The following is an 18,032-nucleotide window of genomic DNA, read 5'->3' as shown; positions in this document are numbered from 1 at the left end:
GGACGGCGACGCGAGCCCCCCCCACCTCCCCGAGCACCGATAAGAACAGCCGGGACACTGCCGAAGTTAGAAAGTCACAATTTATTTCAAATAAACCACGGGCACACCTCTGGAAACCGTCTCCCGGGCGGTTTCCGCCGCCCTTGCCCCTCTCTGGTGCCTGCGAAGAAAAGCGAGGCGTGGGAGCAGTCCTGTGTCCTCCCACACACCTCAGCGCTGTCCCACAGCCCCAACCAGACCGGGGCCGAGAAAGGAATTCCCAGAACAAGTGCCTCATTTAAAAATAAAGTTCTATTTTTCACCTGGTTAAAAAGTCTAAAATTTAGAGTGCAAGACTATAGTACAGAAACCTTCTGCTGCCCCGGGCGGGCACAGAGACTTCGCTGCACGGGGCAGCAGTCATGCAGTTTATGGTGTCAGTAGAAAACGTTTTGTTACAGTCTGGGAAGCCTGAGGACGAACAGAGATGAGGCAGCCAATGCACTAACACAAGCGAGGCCCAAATAAAAGAGTACCAGATGCAAGGATGGAGAGGTGTCGGGCTGGTGCAGGAGCTGGAAACAAGTGCAAAAAAAGAAAAAAGAGAGCAAACATTCCACATCTGTAGCAGTTAACGCATCAAAGGGAAACTTGTACCTCAGAATTAAAGACTCCTGAGCCACTTTTTATTACCTACAACCATATAACCTTGCTAACTCAAAGAGAGCCATGTATTTATTACAGGGGGGGAAATGGCCCTTTCTTCTGGTGTTGAGAACCCTCATTTCCTTCCTGTCACCTGCCTCCTGAGCAGTGTCATTCAGCTTACACACAGAGCCAGCAGCCCCTGTGCCCTGCACACTTTGTCTTGAAGGCCATGACTTTCTGTACAACACCAACACAGAAGTGGTCCTGCCTGGGCAGCAAAAGCAATTCCTGTTGTTTTCCCAGAGTATGGCAATAGGATTTGTGTGTGCAACCCAGGGCTTTCATCATTTTCAGAAAGGATGGTTTGTTTAAAAATAAATGGAACTGTTGACAAAGCTCTAGTTTCAGAAAATTTGAAAGAATTAGTGGGTGCACTGTGCAATCTTTATTACTGTTCCTCAGCCAAGCATCTCAGCAGCCTGTTCAGTAAGCCTCGCCACAGCTATATGGTCTGGCTTGTCTACAAACAAGAATTCATAGCAAAATATTTTGTGGGGGCACAGAAGAGGGAGGGAGTGAAGGAAGGAGAGAAGGAGAGACAAAACCTCATTCTCATTTAGCTCAAAGCTGGACAATTATGTAACAGAAGTGAAAATTCTTTGGGATTAGGAAACTCCACATACCTGCTCTGCAAAGGGATTAGGTGTTAAAATAGTTATGTGTTTAGACAACAAGAACACCAGCTTTTATCCTAATCAGTACTTTGCACATTACATTTTTAAAGAATAGTTCAAACATTGGTTGTATTCACTGCAAACTGCTGGATCTCAGCAAACCTTCCTCCCTCCACTATCCCCTCCTGTGGAAGCAGCATGCCAAGACAATCATTTGGGAAGGGGAGAGGAAGAGAGACTGACCTCTAGGATATATCATGAGGAGGGCACAGAGAGGCTGCTGCTGGGTGCAGAGTAAGGAATGAAATAAAGAGGCAGTGGCTGGAGCAAGGCCAGATCTATCTCTACAGCTCCAGCCTCAAGGGGAGCCAGAGCAGGACACAGCAGGAACGTAAGGAGCCATGGCCATGGAGATTTCCTGCACAGCAAGCAGTGCTGCTCCCAGAAACCACAGCCCCCTGCCCTGCCCTGCTCCCTGGCTCCAGCCATCCCTCCACAACCTGCCCTACCTCAGCTGCTTCTGCTGTAACACCCACTCCAAGGCCAGCAGCTCCTTGCAGTGCATCCCCTCGTTCCCTGAGGATAGATCCCACACCAGGGATGGGAGGGAGGAAGGAAAAGGCCTCTCAGTTTGAAATTTTCTGCTGTGTACAACAAGCATGGCCACAGGATTAGCTCCTATGACAGCTACTCCTTGTTTAAACTAATGCATCAGTCTTGATAAAATCTATGAGCCCAATTACACCTGCTGCAAATACCTGGGGCACGTCTCAGGTACATGAAAGAGGCTCCAATAGCAGAGTTATTCTGACACGAGGAATTTAGCACTTTTCCCCCCTCCAGTTTAATCTTTATCAAGTGACATTGCATAAGAACAATACAGGGATGCATCAAAGGCAACACTTCCAAGTACAGCATAGAAGAGAATCCCATGAGTTCCCCACAGAGGTGAAAATTTCCTCGGATCAGACTCCAGCTGCACCTGGCTGCAAACAAGAAGCTCCTGGTGCAAGTGACACAGATCTCTGTGAAATCCTAATATATGGCCTGCTTCCTGTAGCAAACAGGCAAGAATCAGCATTTAAGTAACCTTTTTCATGTTAACCCCTACTAAGATGAACTAGGTTTTTCATATTTTTATTTTAGTGTATATTTTACATTAGAAAAGAGAATGTTAATAAAAAAGCTCCACATGCTCCTAACAATCAATTTTCTGATAAATTCCCACCAGCATCAATACTAATATACAAATAAATTAATTTTGCTAGTTAATTTTCTGCCTGGCTTGGTGCAGGCTCTGCACAAGCAGGGCACCTGTATTCAAGTGCCCGTCCACATTGCCAACACGTGCCAGGGAGTGTGTTGTACATAATCTTTCCTCCTCATAATGTAGTGGTGTTTAGTCTCACTTTGATGAATGAGATCAATTTTTCTCAGCCATGCTACCCAGCAGGCACAAATAATCTTTATCAGGCTGCATGGCACTGTTATAACATGGATTCTTTCACTCTGCAAAAGCCTCAAGCCTTGATTAACAACTGTATGCTACTACTCCCTCATCACTCACTTTGGCAATACAACATCCTCCCCACAAAAACAAGTAAAGCAAAAATCTACATGGAAGACCTAAATTCATCAAATGCAGAATCGGATTTCTCTCAATTTCTCTCAAACTCAAGCATATCCCCCAGTGTTAACCCGGTGTGTCCCCTACAATTCCTCTGTTTGCTTTTGTTTGTGTAGCTGGATTTTGCACAGCTGACTTACAAGAAAAAGAGATGTCACATGTGATCATACTGAATCACAGCCACTGCTGGTACTGTCAGGTCAGGCACAGCAGCAGCCACCCTTAACACCAGCCACTCTCCTCATGCAATGCCAATGCTGCAACGCCCTGGTTAAAGGAGCACTGGAAAATCTAGCTGAGATATTTTTTAACCTCCTTCAATGACTAGGAGGATTTTTGGGTCAGAGGAGGGGAGAAGGAGAGGGGGGAAAAGCCCATTAAATTTACAAGCAGATTAAGGAAAAACACTCCACTGCCAATTTATTTTTAAAAAGGGTTTTGTGTTATTCTAAGGTTTGTCTGTATAATTGTACAACCGTTGAAAATTACATAAACTGTAATGATCTAACACTATTAACAGCCATTCAGAAAAAAAACTCCCTCCCCTTCTGAAACCATCAAGGGCAGGAGGGAAATGGCCCAGGAAATATGCCAATCTGAGCTCTGGCCTCTAGCCTGGCAGAAACAGAAACAGAAAGATAAGAGAACAAACTGGACTAAGAGGTGGTGTTTGCATATGTCTGACTTGCAAGGGGAGGGGTGGCTTTGTCCTTGGCCGTGTTCTCCCAGAGGCAGTGCCTGCTTATCCCAGTGAAGCTACCATCACTTCACTGCTGCTCTCACCCCTGCACTGTCACTTCCTCCTCTCTTATGTGTCATGGAAGTCTTTCAGCAGGGTCCTCCGTCTCTGCTCTGCTATGTGCATCTGATTCTCTAAGTCCTGGTAAAAGAGAAGGTACAAACTGTTAGCATAAAATCCCTGGAGAAGACCTCATTTTCCTTAGGGGACACTGAACTCCAGCTTGAGAAGCAACAACCATCACACCCTTAATGCACACTCTGGATTATAAGATCCCAGATCCTCTTCCTTACCCAGCACCTGCTCTGTCTAAAATGCTACACAGTTAAGAAACCTGCTTTTCACCAGAAGGTTGCATGCAGTCTCCTCCAGAGCTCCATGGGACTTGTTTAATTCTGCAGGAATCCCTGCAGCCCTCCCTCCTCTCCCACAAGGCAGTGAGCGCTCTGCTTCCACATCATCTGCTGGCTAAAGGTGGTTTCTGGATCTAGCTTCTCAAACCCTCACTTGACAGCCTCAGTGCTCCTGCAGAAGTGTTAAGCCCAACAAACAAAATCTGGCCAACAAGCTCAAGCAAGCAGAACACTCACCCCTCTGTCATAGCTGTCTGCTCGCTCCACCTTCCATGAGAGATTTTCAATTTCAGCTTCCAGCTGGGCCTGCTGGTATTCAAACTGCAAAGAGCAAAATAAGAGACATCAATAAGAAACTAGTTTAGTGGAGCACTTTCATTACACTTGAGGAGCAGACAAATGTGTCCTGCTGTCAGCACTGCTGGCAGAGCAGGTTTCTGTCTCCTCCTCATCCACCTTCACCTAGATGGGATCACCCCTTCTGGGCTTTTCTTGTGTAAGTACTCCCCAACCTGCATCACTCAAAATTAACCCAGTCAGCCTAAAAACACTGCACGTGACAAGTATCTCCTAATTCAGCTTATTTTGCCATAAACAGGTCACAAGATGGTCTCCTAAGTAGCTCTGCAGGAAGAGTGAAGGGACTGTTAACCACTGCTGGGAGCAGCAACTTGTTCCACAGGCAGTCTGATCCAGAAGAGAACATCTGTCCACAGCCTTAGAGAACACATGATGCCATGAAGAAAGATTCTATAACAGGTTTTACAGGACAGCTGAGTCAAAGAAAAAATTCTTCCCTGAATTCAACATTGTTTTTGGACTTTTTCAACCCATGAGATGCACCAAGCCAGCAAGGAACTTATAGCAGGAATAAAAAGCAAAGCTACACCCTGATCCAAGGAAAAGCTCTCCTCCAGCAGCTCTTCACAGGAAATATGGCCCACAGCTTTGTGATAAATCTTACCAAGAAATAAATGCACACTTCCAACCTCAAAACACTCTGGATAAATGGCTTGTTAGTGAAAGTGCAGTGAAGTGCCCTGGGAAAATAATGTAATGTATAAGAGGACAGAGCTGCTGGTTGACTTGAAGTGAAGAAGAAAGGTGCAAACCCACCTATTTATCCTGTCCTTACTTCAGATTCAGGACTAATATTTCAGACACTGCCCAGCTCTGGAATTCAGCCCAGCATGCTGCCAGCTATACCCCAAAAAGTTACCAGCAAACAAAAGAGCAGAGCATCTTACCAGCTTCTTTCTGGGACCAGACTCCATGTAGTAGGCATAGGGATATGTGTACTGCAGGGTGTAACGACACTGTCCAAGAGTGGGAGGAAGAGAGAGAGAAACAGACAGGAGTCTCAGTCTTGGAAGTCAGCACAGTCATATTTATGCAACCACTTCAGGCTAAGAAGCTCCCTCTTGACAACTGGAGACTTCTTGGTAGAACTTCCTACACCTTCCTTGGAAGAACTTGTGCAGGTCTGTGTACTGTGGAGTATGATTTCACAGAGGTCACTCCTAGATGATTTTTGGTTTGTTCATGTCCTACACCAGAAGTACTGTCCCCCATAACCAGAACTCTTAAACTTCCTTCCTTACTTGGTGTTATGAATTTAGCATTCTGGCATGTATTCTCTTTGTGTGCCAAACAAGAGACAATTACTCACCTTTGCAAGTAGTTTTGCAGCATTCTGTAGATATTGCCAATCTATCCATGTTCCCAAGTTGTTCATAACTCTTTCTTGGATTTTCTCCTGGATTCGTTGGTATGTCTGTGCCTCCAGCTGTAGGCTTTTATTGTGATTCTCCCACTGCAAAAGATGGGGAGACAGGGAAAGGAAAAAACCAGCATGAGAACAGAGTACTATGCTGTAAAAGCACAAGCTCTAGCAAGCAGAAATTGGAGTGGGGCAGGAGTCCAGCAAAGCAAGACATGCTGTGGGAAAGAATGGCAAGGCAGCACCTCCAGTAGCAAGTGGCAGAGGCTGCAGACAACAGAATGACAGCAGCAAGAACAGGGAGCAAACCCAGCTCCTCCGAGTGGGAATGCCCTCTGGTCACACAGTGACCTTGTGTCTAACGAGGGGGAAAGGACTTAAATAAAATATAATAAATGTAATCATGGTGATTCCTCTATTGAAAGGATTTCTATAGGAAGGTCAAGAGATTAAATTAACATTTGACATGGGCTCAGTGAACTCCAGTATCCATGTGCACATTGTAAACATGGCTATTTCCCAAAGCCTGTTGGTCTGGAGAGCCAGGAATGAAGGCATTTATTTTACTACAGGACTTGGCTCATGCTGTGAAGAATAAACTCATTTTAATGGGGAAACTGAAATGCAGCAGTATTTAACATCTACCACATTCTCTTCTAGAGACACTGCTGTAGAGTTGCTCTGCATGGCCAGTTGCATGGAGCCTGCTGTGTGGACAGACATGCTCTGATAGCAACTTTTAAAAATGTGATTACATGAAATTTTAGTAAAAAGTTTGCTACAGCCAATGGAGCTTTGAACATGGTACATTTTATTTCGTTTTTATCTGTATAAAGATGTACTGCAAGGAACAGAAGTTCCCCAGTCCTGAAAGGAAATGATTGGAGCAATATCTATCTACTGCAGCAGCACTCAGCCTGCAGGTACATAGTACAGTGGCACACAGGTAATTCAGATTTTCTCTAGCACAAGGGAATATAGGAGTGAATACAAATTGCTTTGGGTATGACATCACTGGTGTGGATGGGACTTCCAGGGCAGGATTTTGAGTGAAAAACAACAGGGCCTGAAAATTCTGCACAGATTTTCTTTGGGCACTTTCTTGCACGGAGATTGCTGGCAATGACCTTTGCACCAGGCAGGGAGCATTAAAAGGCTACAGCAGCTCTGGCCAAGGAGATGTCTCCTACCCTCTCAAAATAGAACAAGTACTTCTTAAGGGCCTCCCTGGCCTGTGCTTGCTGACTCTGGTTTACAATATCAGGATTCTCTTTGTACCGACTGCATTCGTAGTACTCGCTGCCGTGAGTCTTCCAGTCTCCCAGACACATCCAGCAGAAGTCTGCAGAAAACAGCAAAAACCCACTGTGATGCACAGAAAAAAACCTCTGAGAAAGAAAAACTTCAGGAGAAAGAGCCCATCTGTGTTCAGATATTTCTGCTAATCCAAGAAACATACACGTTTTGTATCATCTTGCAAAACAGAACTCAGCAGTGAGCCAAAAATACCAGCCTGTCTTGAAGATTTTAATTCCATAGCCTCTCATTCAACTATGGAAAGTAAATCTTGAAGCTCTGCATCCTGTACACCAAAACCACTAGGCAGAACTGCACTTGCACCCTGCACAGACTGTCACTCCAGGTTAGAGAAGAGGCTGTCAGTCTCTTTTGTGAGTTGCACCCTCCCCACCATGGGCACACTGCCCCATGCAAACCTCAGTCTGAATAAAACAATTGGATCCAAAAGTGAACTAAGTAATGCAAAAGAAAGCCTGCCCTCAGTTCTCTCCAGGAGGGAACAACCCAGGTCAGATGTCAGTGGCTTATGACACTTCGAGTTAGAAGCAGCTGAAATAGGAAGAAGGCAGAGTAAAGAGAGCAATATTAAAAATAGCAAAACATGGCAATTTTCTGATTTTAGAGTGAGGCTGTGAGTGTTCTGCTGCAAAGGAAAAAAGATGGAGACTAAGTTGCTACAATAAGAATCCCTCCTGTGTTACTTATGATAATGAGAGTGAAAACTGTAATTCCCAAGTTCATCAGCCTTCTCAAGTGCTAAGTCACCATGGTATCTTGGCACTTGCCTGCTCCCCCTTGTCACAGAGCTCCATCAAAGCACATCCAGTGCTGCCAAGAACCCCAAAGGAAATGAGAGGACAGTCATCTCTAATCACCTTCCCAATAAGGTTCTGGTATTACAATAGTTTCTAGTAGTACACTTAGTTGTATTCAGCCCTCTGAGTTATCTTACTCCAAGGCAACAGAAATTAATTCTGCCATGAAAAGGTAAGTGCAAGAACAGAGCCACACAATGGGCCAAAGACACTCAGGCTGCTAATTGCACAGGAGTGGACTGAGAAGTTCAACATCTGCAGCTCCATATAACAATTCACAGCTCCTGCAGTTTAATCTAAGCTGAAGCTCATTATTCCCATCACTAAGCAGAAGGACTTAAGCTGATCTGAGTAAATGGCTACGTTTGACAAAATTTTCAGCTGATTAAAAATACAATTATATGGAAAGCTCTCCTGTGAGATGGATTGCACTGTTAATATTCTGGAGACTTCTCTATCCAATAGACATGTCAGGGGCAAAAGCCGAATCAGCACTGCAGAACTCAGCTGAGATCACAGCCAGTGGGAAAAAAAAAAGCTATCACACATAAATCTGTAATTAATATCCTGTTCAGCTTAAAATATTTCAGCCTGTGTTCACAATTTGCCTTAATATCACAAAAAAAGAGAAGGGATCATCACCACTGACAAACATTGCAGAGAAAACAGCTTCCAAACCAAACTTACCATGCTTGCATTTGGAACATTGCTGAAAAAGAAGAGACAAGAGGCATTTGGTTAGCAGAAAGTGTGGGAAAAAAAATTCCACTTAGAACAAGGGAGGTTTGACGTGTTCAGGGAATTACTCACCATGTGATTGCAGCCTCCGTTCTTTTCAATACAGATATTGCACTTGGGACACTGAGGAAACAGACACAATTGTTAGATCCAACTCTAGCAGCCTTCTGAAGAATGACAGCACTTGTGTGATTATTCCTCTCTGCCTTTTTTTCTTAAAAATATGCATTCATGTATGAGAAATATTCTCATACGTGAATATTAGCATTTTCACCCTGCTTCCCACCAGCTCCTGACAGTTCCACTTAAAAAATGGCAGAAAGGCAAAGTCAGGAAATTGCACTGCAGCACTGGACTGTTTGCTCAAGAAAACAAATTTACTGTTGTTACTGCATGTAAAACTGAAGGTCTTGCTGAGTTACCCCTCTGCAGTTCCTCAGGCACAGGGACACAATTAGTTCATGTATGACAGTGTATCATTTGACTACAGATAATTGTCACTATATTCTGCCTTCAGCAGTCATTAACAAATGATATCTCAGCTACCTGCAGAGAATCTGCCTAACCACAGGAAAGCTGCACATATCCCCACTCCACAGATACCCTGGAGTGTCCAGATACATTTTTTGGGCCTCATAGGTAAAAAGGAGAAAGTGAGCTTTGCTACTTTGTATAAATTTTCATGTCGGGCAAAATGTATGCCAGGATAGTGCTCAATAAAATAAAAATTCTACAAATAAGCATAGCAGAAACAATATCATCATGTGCTGACACCTTCTCCAGAGAAAGAAGGGAGCTTGAAATCTCTGGTCTACCTAAGTATCCCCTTTCCTAACATAACTGAAGCTTGCAGCTAATCACCACTGTCACAACTGCCACTGGCCATGGCAGCACAAATGTAGCCAAGAACTGTTTTGAAGTTAGGCAACAAAATGCCCAAAAGACATCAAAAGTTCCAAGTCTCAAACAGGTAATTTAGAGGATAAAGATAGTACATTTATACAACAATTCTATAGTAGGTAGGCTAGTGTGCACAGTATGTAATACTATTTCTTTGTCTTGCGGTCTAAACCTACTAGAAGTACTGAAATATCTAATTTACAGACTTCAACTGCTCCATTTTGCAGTCTTTGCCAAATCAAGACTTTTTCCCTTGCCCTCCAGCTCACAGTACAGCACAAAGTTTTGCAGGCTTAAACACCACTGCTACCTTATTTGAGACTGACTTTGCACAGCCTCTCCTTCCATTTTAAATACATCTCCACTGATCATTTCAAAGTACCCACAATTCTTTTGCCTGTGGGAGGACAGCACACTTGGCAGTCAGACATTCACACCAGGTCTGGAATAAGGACCACCAGGTCCTTACTGCAGAAGGGCACTGAGCCTCCCACACAAAGCTTTCCCAAGGCATTCAGCTGAGTTACACCACTGCCATAGGGATGTAATTAGCTCACATATGACATGAGCTTCTGACAGAAGCTTCTTGACAGTCCCTAGGGAGCTGTAAGGATTTGCAGTCTGCAAAAAAAGAACACAATGCTATGTGTGTATAGAATTCTATCCTGGCTTCCAGACAGGGCTAGAGGACAAGAAATATGCAGGTGCCTGTCCTTACATCTTTAGTGTGAGCACTGATGTAGTTGGCTGTTTCAGAGTCATCTGCACACTTGGTGAGCCATTTCCGAATGGTAGCGCAGTCTGTGGGTGCGTGGTACATCTGCCGACACTTAAAGCTTAAAAGGGGGGAGAAAAAAAGAAAAAAACATATCAGTTTCTATGGAAATGACTCAAGGATTGAGGTTTTCCTGACCAAAATCTGGGGGCCCAGTAAGGGATGGAAATGCTCCTGTCTGTTAGTAGAATGTGAAGACCAAAATTGAACTCCAGTTCCCCCTTCTGTAAAGGCAGAGTGAGGATGGAAGTGAACTCACACCTGACAAATCATGTGTCTGAGAGCTGACTTGTCCCTTCCTAGAGCCCACCTATGTCTCCTCTAACATGACTACAGAATTCTGGGGTGGGCCAGTCACTTACAAGTAGCCTGACTCCAGTGGCAGATACCAGGCACCTGTATTAGCTTAACTTGACAATACTTGCTTATACCCTGGGCCATTTGCATGGAGATACCAGAAAGCTGGGTCTCTAACAAACTTAAAAACTCAATACCAGCAGAGAGCAACAAGAACTTCATGTTTACTACCAGAATCTATATTAACTACTGTCTCTGTAGGAAAATTTTTAACCTAGCCAAAATGTGAGACTGGTAGATTTGTAACCCCTTGGTTACTCAAGCTGTGCTCTCTCGTTGTCAGAACACCCAAGTTCCCAGGAGTTTAGGAAGCAAGGGGACGTCTGATCACCTGCAGAAGTCAGATCACAAGTGTCCAATTACTCAGGCTAACTCAAGTTACAAACAACTCTAGCAAGGCATTTCAGATCCTTCTACACACCCAAACTGTTGGCAAGCAAAAGGACTGGCCCTGAGGACAGCACAGACTTTCCCTGTGATCTGTAACCTTCTCTGTTTCTTACCAGAAGACCTCATTGCAACGATTGCACTGCACCCGCCGGGCCTTTGGCTCTTGTACCTGTATGACCATGGGGCAATCTGCACCAGGGCACAGCTGCAGCTGGTAATGGCTCTGTGGACACAGCAAGGAGTGAGATCAGCAGCAGGTGCAGGAGACCATTATCTGTTCAATTTTAACCATTCCTATCCTCAAAAACATACAAAGCAGTTATTTTGTATTAAAAATGAGTGGAAAGTGTCACCAGGTCTTGGCTATCAGAGCAGATCCTGCCTTTCCAAGTATGGAAGAGGTTTGTTAGTTACTTACAGCTTCTTTAAAACAGGGATTTCAAATGGATGGTTAAAAACTAAGCCAGCACAACAAACAAAACCCCACAAAGACACTAAACAAACTATTTTACTCCATTTGAGCTCTTTTCCCATCTTCTCCTTATCTCCCAGAAGTTATTCAGCTGCTCTCCTGTGGTAGCCATTTCTTCCCAAAGGGCCTCTTATTGAGAAGAGGTGACACCATGCTTTCATATTGCTTTGCTGCTTTTTAAGTGTTCCCTGTCTGTTCCCAGAATACTCCTGCATATTTAACCTTAACAACTGCTGCTTTAATTTAAAAAAAAACTCACATAAAATGTAATTGAGCAAGCCAATTCAGCTGGACTACCCTAAGCTGAGGGACCTATTTTTCTGAACCTAAAAATATTTATGTAAGAACAAGAAGGACTAGAATAATCAGATTGAAGTTTTGAAATTCTCAGCTGCAACACTCTGAGAATTCTGAAGCCCCAGCCAAGGAGTTAGTGGACCTTACAGCAGAATTTACTTTGGCAACCTGCTAGAGCATTTTGTCAGTGAGGCTGTCCTACAGAAGCAGCCATATCATGTCTATTGAGGACAATTTTGCTGCTGTTACTGCAGTTCTAATCAAAAATGCAAGACACTTCAAACAAAATTTCTGCAAGTCATTGGTGATTTCACCCAGGGTATTTTAAAATTGAAAAAATCTACTACCTCCACATAGTCCCTGAAGAGGTAGCGCCTGTATTTGTCTTTCAGCTCTTCACTAGGCAGCAATGGAAACACAAAGTCTTCTGGTGTCCGGAGTAGACAGTCCTGAGCCATGCAGGACACCCCTGAGAAGAGAAAGCAGCAGCTTAGAACAGTGCAGCTCATACTAAGGGGTGAATGCACAGAGAGTACTCAGCACAGTTTCCTCAGTGCCATCTGTTGTTGTGGCAAGAGGGATACAACTGTGAACCAAACCAGGGCTGCTGAAAAGCTGAAGCCCAACTGTCTTCACCAAAAAATGACAAGGCACATGTGCATCCAGGACCAGTGAGTGCTTCAGCCAGTATTCACAAGGTCAGATACTTAAATTAGAAAATTACATGTTACTGCCAAGCCAACATGAAAGACAGGCTTGGAAAAGCCCAAAGCAACTCTGGCAACTATTGGCTTCTCCCCAACACAAATGGAACAGATGTTTGCATCCACAAGCACTCCAGGGGCATTGCAACAGTACATCATCACAGATGCAAATTCTCTTCAACAGATTTGCAGTTTTTAACTTGTTACAGTCGTGCTCTTGACTCATCAGAATGGCCAGTGGGGCAGACACAGCCTGAACTCACCGACTCCAACGCCGTCCTTGACGAGCACTGTGCAGTGCTGCTCCCAGCAGCTGCGGCAGAACTGGTGCTGACAGGCCAGGGAGAGCAGGTTCTCCTTGCGGACAAACTGCATGCACACGGCGCAGTGGTGGGAGGAATGTACCATTGCCTGGGGAGAGACACAGCAGCAGTGCAGGGAGAGCATCCACACCTCCCAGAGCATCTTCAGCTCATCCTCACACACCTGCATCACCCTCACAGTGACAATGGTCTCCAGGGAGGTCCAGGCCAGAACAGGTTCATGAGCAGCTGGGGTGCTGCGGTGCTGCACTGCCCCAAACAGTCAGTCCCTCTCAAGAACCTCTCATCTCACAGAGCACAAGCTGACAGTCACTGAAGAGTGTCTGCCTCTCCTCTGGTGCTGCCCAGAACCCCCCTTTACTTTTCTTACTCTGGACCTTGTTTGAAACATGTCATTGTGCTAGTCCTTCCCTGGATTTACTGATATTCTCTGTTAGCTGGGCCAGACTATCTCCACAGGCTCTGGAGAGCAGCTGCCACTGCAAACAGACTTAGCAGTGCCCTTTTACCAGACAGTAATTTAGGGTAATGGAAGACATAATTGTGGAGCGTTTATATGGAGAGGAAAGGGAATTCACAAACTATCACCTCCCATCTCCTATCTTCTGCCTATGCTACATTTGGCAAAACAGGCATCATCCCTTCAGCTGAAAAGGATTAAGAGTGTTTGTTTCAAATCAGGCAGAACTGCTACTGCTTCACCAAACCACTGAAAGTAGATGAAAGTAGTCTGGTTTCCCCCTATGTAGTGCAGAGCTGATCCCTAGACAACAGATCCAGCCTTCAACACATCTCCACTCACCCCTGGGACCTGCAGAACTAGGTCTAGCCCAGCATCATCAAAGCCAAGGTTCTACAAAGCTGTCAGCTGCAGTTTATGTTCCAGTTTTTTCTTTCACAGAGAAGTCATATAATCTTTGCATCCACTTTGCTACTGGTGGAGGAGCTGGTGCCAGCCTGCCATCAGTTTCCAGGCTGACTTGTGTGCTGGAGACATGGAGCAGCAGCACCATGACTGACAGAGCTTGATTCATGGCATGGCCACATCAAAGAGGAAGTAATGCAAATTTGTGCTAAGTGGCCTCACTTCCAGACCAGAACAAGATTCACTGAGTCTGTAATTGCACTGATTACCTGGATCAGCTGCTCAGCCTGAAAAGCTCATGTGCTACAAACCCTTGCAACTGCCTCCCTGAGCTCACCACTACAGCTTCTCCCTACAGGGTCAGTCCCTCTGCAGACACTTACAAGGAGCATCTGTCCCCAGAACCATTCTGCATTACAAGCTGAAGCACAGAGCTCTAGCACACAGACAGTCATGAATTGCCTGGCAAATCAAGTTTAAGTTAACCTTTTAACTATATCATCTTTCTCCCTAAAATAAAATCAGAGTTTGTAGCAGACTGGAGAAATTATGAATAGCTCAAAACAACTAAAGTGTTTGTTTGGGGTGGGGCAGTACAAGTTCTGTGAGTGTGGGGTGGTCACTGCTCACATCCCACCCACTGGAGCCTGGAGCCTCTGAGGCTTTCCAGACCCACTTAAGAGGGGCACCTTACAGCCAATGATGTCACTTGCCTTGATCCTTGGGAGGAGCTTGATACAGCAAAGCCAGACCCCCAGCCTCTCCCTAAACTCTGCCCTCTTATAAAGACTGATGCTGTTTATGAGATGGAGTGTGAGGAGGCAGCACCCACTGCAACAACTAAACAAATGCCTTATTCTGCAATTGAGCTGGCTCAGCTGCAAGAAAAATACAGCAGGCATGCAAAGGAAACTAAAAAATGATGTGTGGAGGATTTCACTGATGGGGGGAGACAGCATAAAGCTGTTGGAGGATGAAACACAAGGACCCTGGGTCCCAGAGTGTCCTTTACAATGCAAAATGGCAGAGAGGTCTTTGACCCAAAGCACAGCCCACTGGGCAGGAGGTTCAGAGCCCTTGGGGAGGGGAGAACCCATCTGTACCCCCACTCCAGCACTGGGTAATCTGACCAAGAGTGTGCAATAGGCGGCTCACCTCCAAGTGATACATGAGAGGGGTCTTGCAACCTCTCAGTCTTCTCCCATGCTGAGCCAGAGAATAAACCCCCCTGATTAAAGGACTACCTGACTCATTGAAGCTTTAGGCAACTCTACTGCTTAGAGCTTAGAGCTGCTTGTGGGGGTGTGGGGGGGACTGCAGGCAGGACCTGCTCTTACATGGGGGCAGCTGGTAACCTAGGGCAGACAGGTAGGATTTGTTGCAAATGAAGAGTCAGGCTGCTGTACAAAGGGCAAAGCTCAGGGATCCCACGGTTAGCCACAGATGCCCATGGCAGAGAACACAAAATTAACACCAGATGGAGGGCTCTTTCTTTTTAAAACCAGTCCAAGAGGGACTGGGATTTCTTTTCTCTCTCCTCTTACAGGTATTTCATGAAAAGATGAAGTGGCAACAGGACTGAAGAGTTACACTGCTCTTCACTGCATTGATTATTTGCATGCATTTTGTCTTAGTTTTGTCATGTTTATATTTGTAATGTTTTGTTTCAGTTTAGTAGTTTTGCCTCAAGCATTGTTTTGGGTGAAAAAGATTCCTATACCACTTCCTACCTCCTTGGAGCAAAATTGTAAATTAAAGTTGGGAGTGTTCAGTCCAAACCCAGGACCCTGACTAAAATGATGTGCTGTGGTCTTCACTTTGCCTGCCAAGGAGGTTGGAATAGCCCCTGCAGGGGGAATAATCAAGGGACAGCTGACACAAGACTTGGATAAATCTTGAACTACACAGACTAATTTGCAGGTATGTCAAATCAGAAAGATTTTCTTTTCTGGACTTTAAGCAGATAATTTGAGCCCATGAAGCTTACACTTCTGTCAGCTTAACCTTTCCACTATCTACTAGTTACAAGAGAGCACAGATGCCAAACCAGACTTTCAAGATCTCCTCTCCTCCACAACCCTGAATGCTTCCCAGATGTAGTATTTTATCACCCATAATCTGACACATGGCAATGTGTTCCTAGGGTAATTCTTCATTGTACCAAGACACCCACTGTGAATGAAATCCATAAGCATGGAACAGGAAGTTTCTATTTAAAGGGGGTGGGAAGTATCTGAAGATCTGTGTAGCCCTGGCTACAAAAAACAAATTGTTGGTTCAAATATCAGCACTGACTGACTCAGCAGCAACACAATTCACTGGGAAATTTAGCTTAAGCATCCCTGAGCTGAGCAGTGCAAATAGATAAAAAAGATAAAAAAGGTAAAAGAAAAGACAAAAAAAAATTCTAAAAAATCTGTTCCAGACACACACAGACAAGCTCTGCTTGCTCTGTGCAGCCAGAACTTCCTTTCAGTGTCTTTACAGAATTGGAAAAGGCAGCCAAGCCCCTGCACTCTGTTCCTTCCATTGTCTGCCATCACTTGTGCCAAAAAATGATCCTAATTTTCTTGAAGAAAGTAATTCTTGAACACTACCTGCAAGCCAAGAGCAAAGCTGCTATTTAAATATCAGAACCCTCTTGAATGCATTCTCATTTCAGAAGTAAACCCAGCAATGAATCAGTGTCAGACCAGAGCTTGCAAAGGGTTAACACTGGGCAGAGGATGCCATTAGTAATGCAATCCCCCAGGAGGGGGGTCAGAGGTGTCTGCCAAGGGAACAGACGGGATGGTTTGCATACTTACATGTTTGGATGAGGTGGGCTGAACTCGAGCTTCTACTAGCAACTGGGCAGGATTAGACTTGTGCCTGAAAAGGCAATTGAAGAATGATCAAATCAAGTTCTGAAGACATTTTGCATCGTTAAATTGATCCTTCTTGCCTGAATAAACAGTTGTCTCTGTGCAAATAGTAGGGTAGGTTTCAACAAGGAAAGTGGAAATGTCTCCTGTGTGAGGCTCTTTCATACAGAGAGCAGAGCTCCTCTCAACAAAACCTTATGAGAGTTTATTCAGAACCAGAAATACTACTTCTGGCAATGGATTAACATTTCCCTTATACATCTTGATAAATATTTTTCTACAACTATCTTCCTCCCCTGAAAAATTATTTTTAAGCTAAGATTTTCCATCCACACTCCTAGAGCAGTCCCAAGCCACTGTCCACAATAACACACACCAGTGAGGCTCTGGACTGTCTCCTACTCCTCTGTAAAATTAAGCTGTCCTGGTGAAGTCTCACTTTAACTCCAGACAATTGTCTATTTAAGTGATTACTCTGTGACAGATTATCACCCTTTGGCAGATGAAGCTGTCTATCAGCAGCCATATAATTAAACATATATTGCTGTTTGTGATTTCCTTTGCAGACAAATGCTTATATCTCACTGAATGCAGAAACAGCAGCATCACTGCTGTGGCCTTGCTGTAAGTCCTCCCTCCTCACCAGCACTTCTTAGTTGTACTAGTGAGCTTTCTTTTGACAATTTCATTTTTTACCAAGAAAGAAGTTTGAGGACTAGATCAGCTGGAGAACAATTTGCAAATTCATCACTTTAGAAGTAAACCCTTCCCCAAATTTCCTCTTGTTTAAACCTTATCAGTGAACCTGCAGGATCACCCAGAGCTGCTATGCAGGAATCTCACCCTCCTTGAACCCCAGGGAAAAGCTTTCAGGATACAGGGTAACCAAGGAGGCAACAGCATCCATAGACAGGATGCATTTTCTATACATTCTCTGGATAAAGTTGCTGGCTACAGGGCCAAAAATGTCTGGGCAGAATGAGTCAAGCTGATATGCTCTCTATTTTCAGACAATGTTCAGTTCTGAGCCAGTGTTCTGTGCCAGCAGTGCCTCCCAATGCACTTCTCACATATGTTTGGGCTGAGTCTGAACCCTCTTTTTGAAATCAGCTGGAGAGCTTTGTTAATTACAGTGACACTGACCAAACAAGGGAGCTGCAATGCTCAGATCTCTCACTTTATCTTCCCCTGCTCCCCAGATGCTGGCCAGCTTGGGAAAAAAAAATCACTTAAGGTCAAAAGGAACAAAAACTGCAGTGTGAATGTACTACTAAAGACTATATCAGTAGAGGGTCAGTGCTCCTTTATGATTTATGGCTCCTGTGTTCAAAGCAGAACATATGTTTATTAAATAAACATAGATGCAGCACTGTCAATCTGCTATCTCAAAATTTAAGATAAATCTATCTAGAGGGTTCCTAGCATAATCATAATTCCTAAACTGAAAGACATTTACCACTACTACCCTGTCCCTGCTTAAAAATTTCTTACAG

The 18,032-nt window shown here is 44.4% G+C and overlaps 1 protein-coding gene across 9 annotated transcripts in view; it reads right to left on the bottom strand.

The window, feature by feature from the left end:
• Nucleotides 1-62: 62 nt before the first annotated feature.
• ARIH2 (ariadne RBR E3 ubiquitin protein ligase 2) overlaps nucleotides 63-18,032 on the bottom strand; it is a 34,949-nt gene continuing 16,979 nt past the window's right edge. For 2 of the 9 annotated variants that reach the window (XM_059479791.1, XM_059479792.1), the window contains exons 4-15: nucleotides 16,483-16,546; nucleotides 12,751-12,898; nucleotides 12,131-12,252; nucleotides 11,128-11,237; nucleotides 10,211-10,328; nucleotides 8,665-8,715; nucleotides 8,542-8,563; nucleotides 6,931-7,082; nucleotides 5,690-5,833; nucleotides 5,268-5,336; nucleotides 4,258-4,341; nucleotides 63-554 (exon numbers count right to left, since the gene is read on the bottom strand). In XM_059479791.1, coding sequence (XP_059335774.1) covers nucleotides 435-554; nucleotides 4,258-4,341; nucleotides 5,268-5,336; nucleotides 5,690-5,833; nucleotides 6,931-7,082; nucleotides 8,542-8,563; nucleotides 8,665-8,715; nucleotides 10,211-10,328; nucleotides 11,128-11,237; nucleotides 12,131-12,252; nucleotides 12,751-12,898; nucleotides 16,483-16,546 — 1,204 coding nt within the window. In that variant the 3' untranslated portion in view covers nucleotides 63-434. Of the gene's footprint in view, nucleotides 555-2,059; nucleotides 2,356-2,422; nucleotides 3,809-4,257; nucleotides 4,342-5,267; nucleotides 5,511-5,689; nucleotides 5,834-6,930; nucleotides 7,083-8,541; nucleotides 8,564-8,664; nucleotides 8,716-10,210; nucleotides 10,329-11,127; nucleotides 11,238-12,130; nucleotides 12,253-12,750; nucleotides 12,899-16,482; nucleotides 16,547-18,032 lie in introns of those variants that run through there. The other 7 variants (XR_009419216.1, XM_059479794.1, XM_059479798.1 and 4 more) reach the window with 7 other exon arrangements.

This window comes from Ammospiza nelsoni, chromosome 11 (assembly GCF_027579445.1).
Source record: "Ammospiza nelsoni isolate bAmmNel1 chromosome 11, bAmmNel1.pri, whole genome shotgun sequence".
NCBI classification, from domain to species: domain Eukaryota; kingdom Metazoa; phylum Chordata; class Aves; order Passeriformes; family Passerellidae; genus Ammospiza; species Ammospiza nelsoni.
Note: the sequence above shows the minus strand (reverse complement) of the source record. Positions and strands in the feature narration are given on the sequence as shown.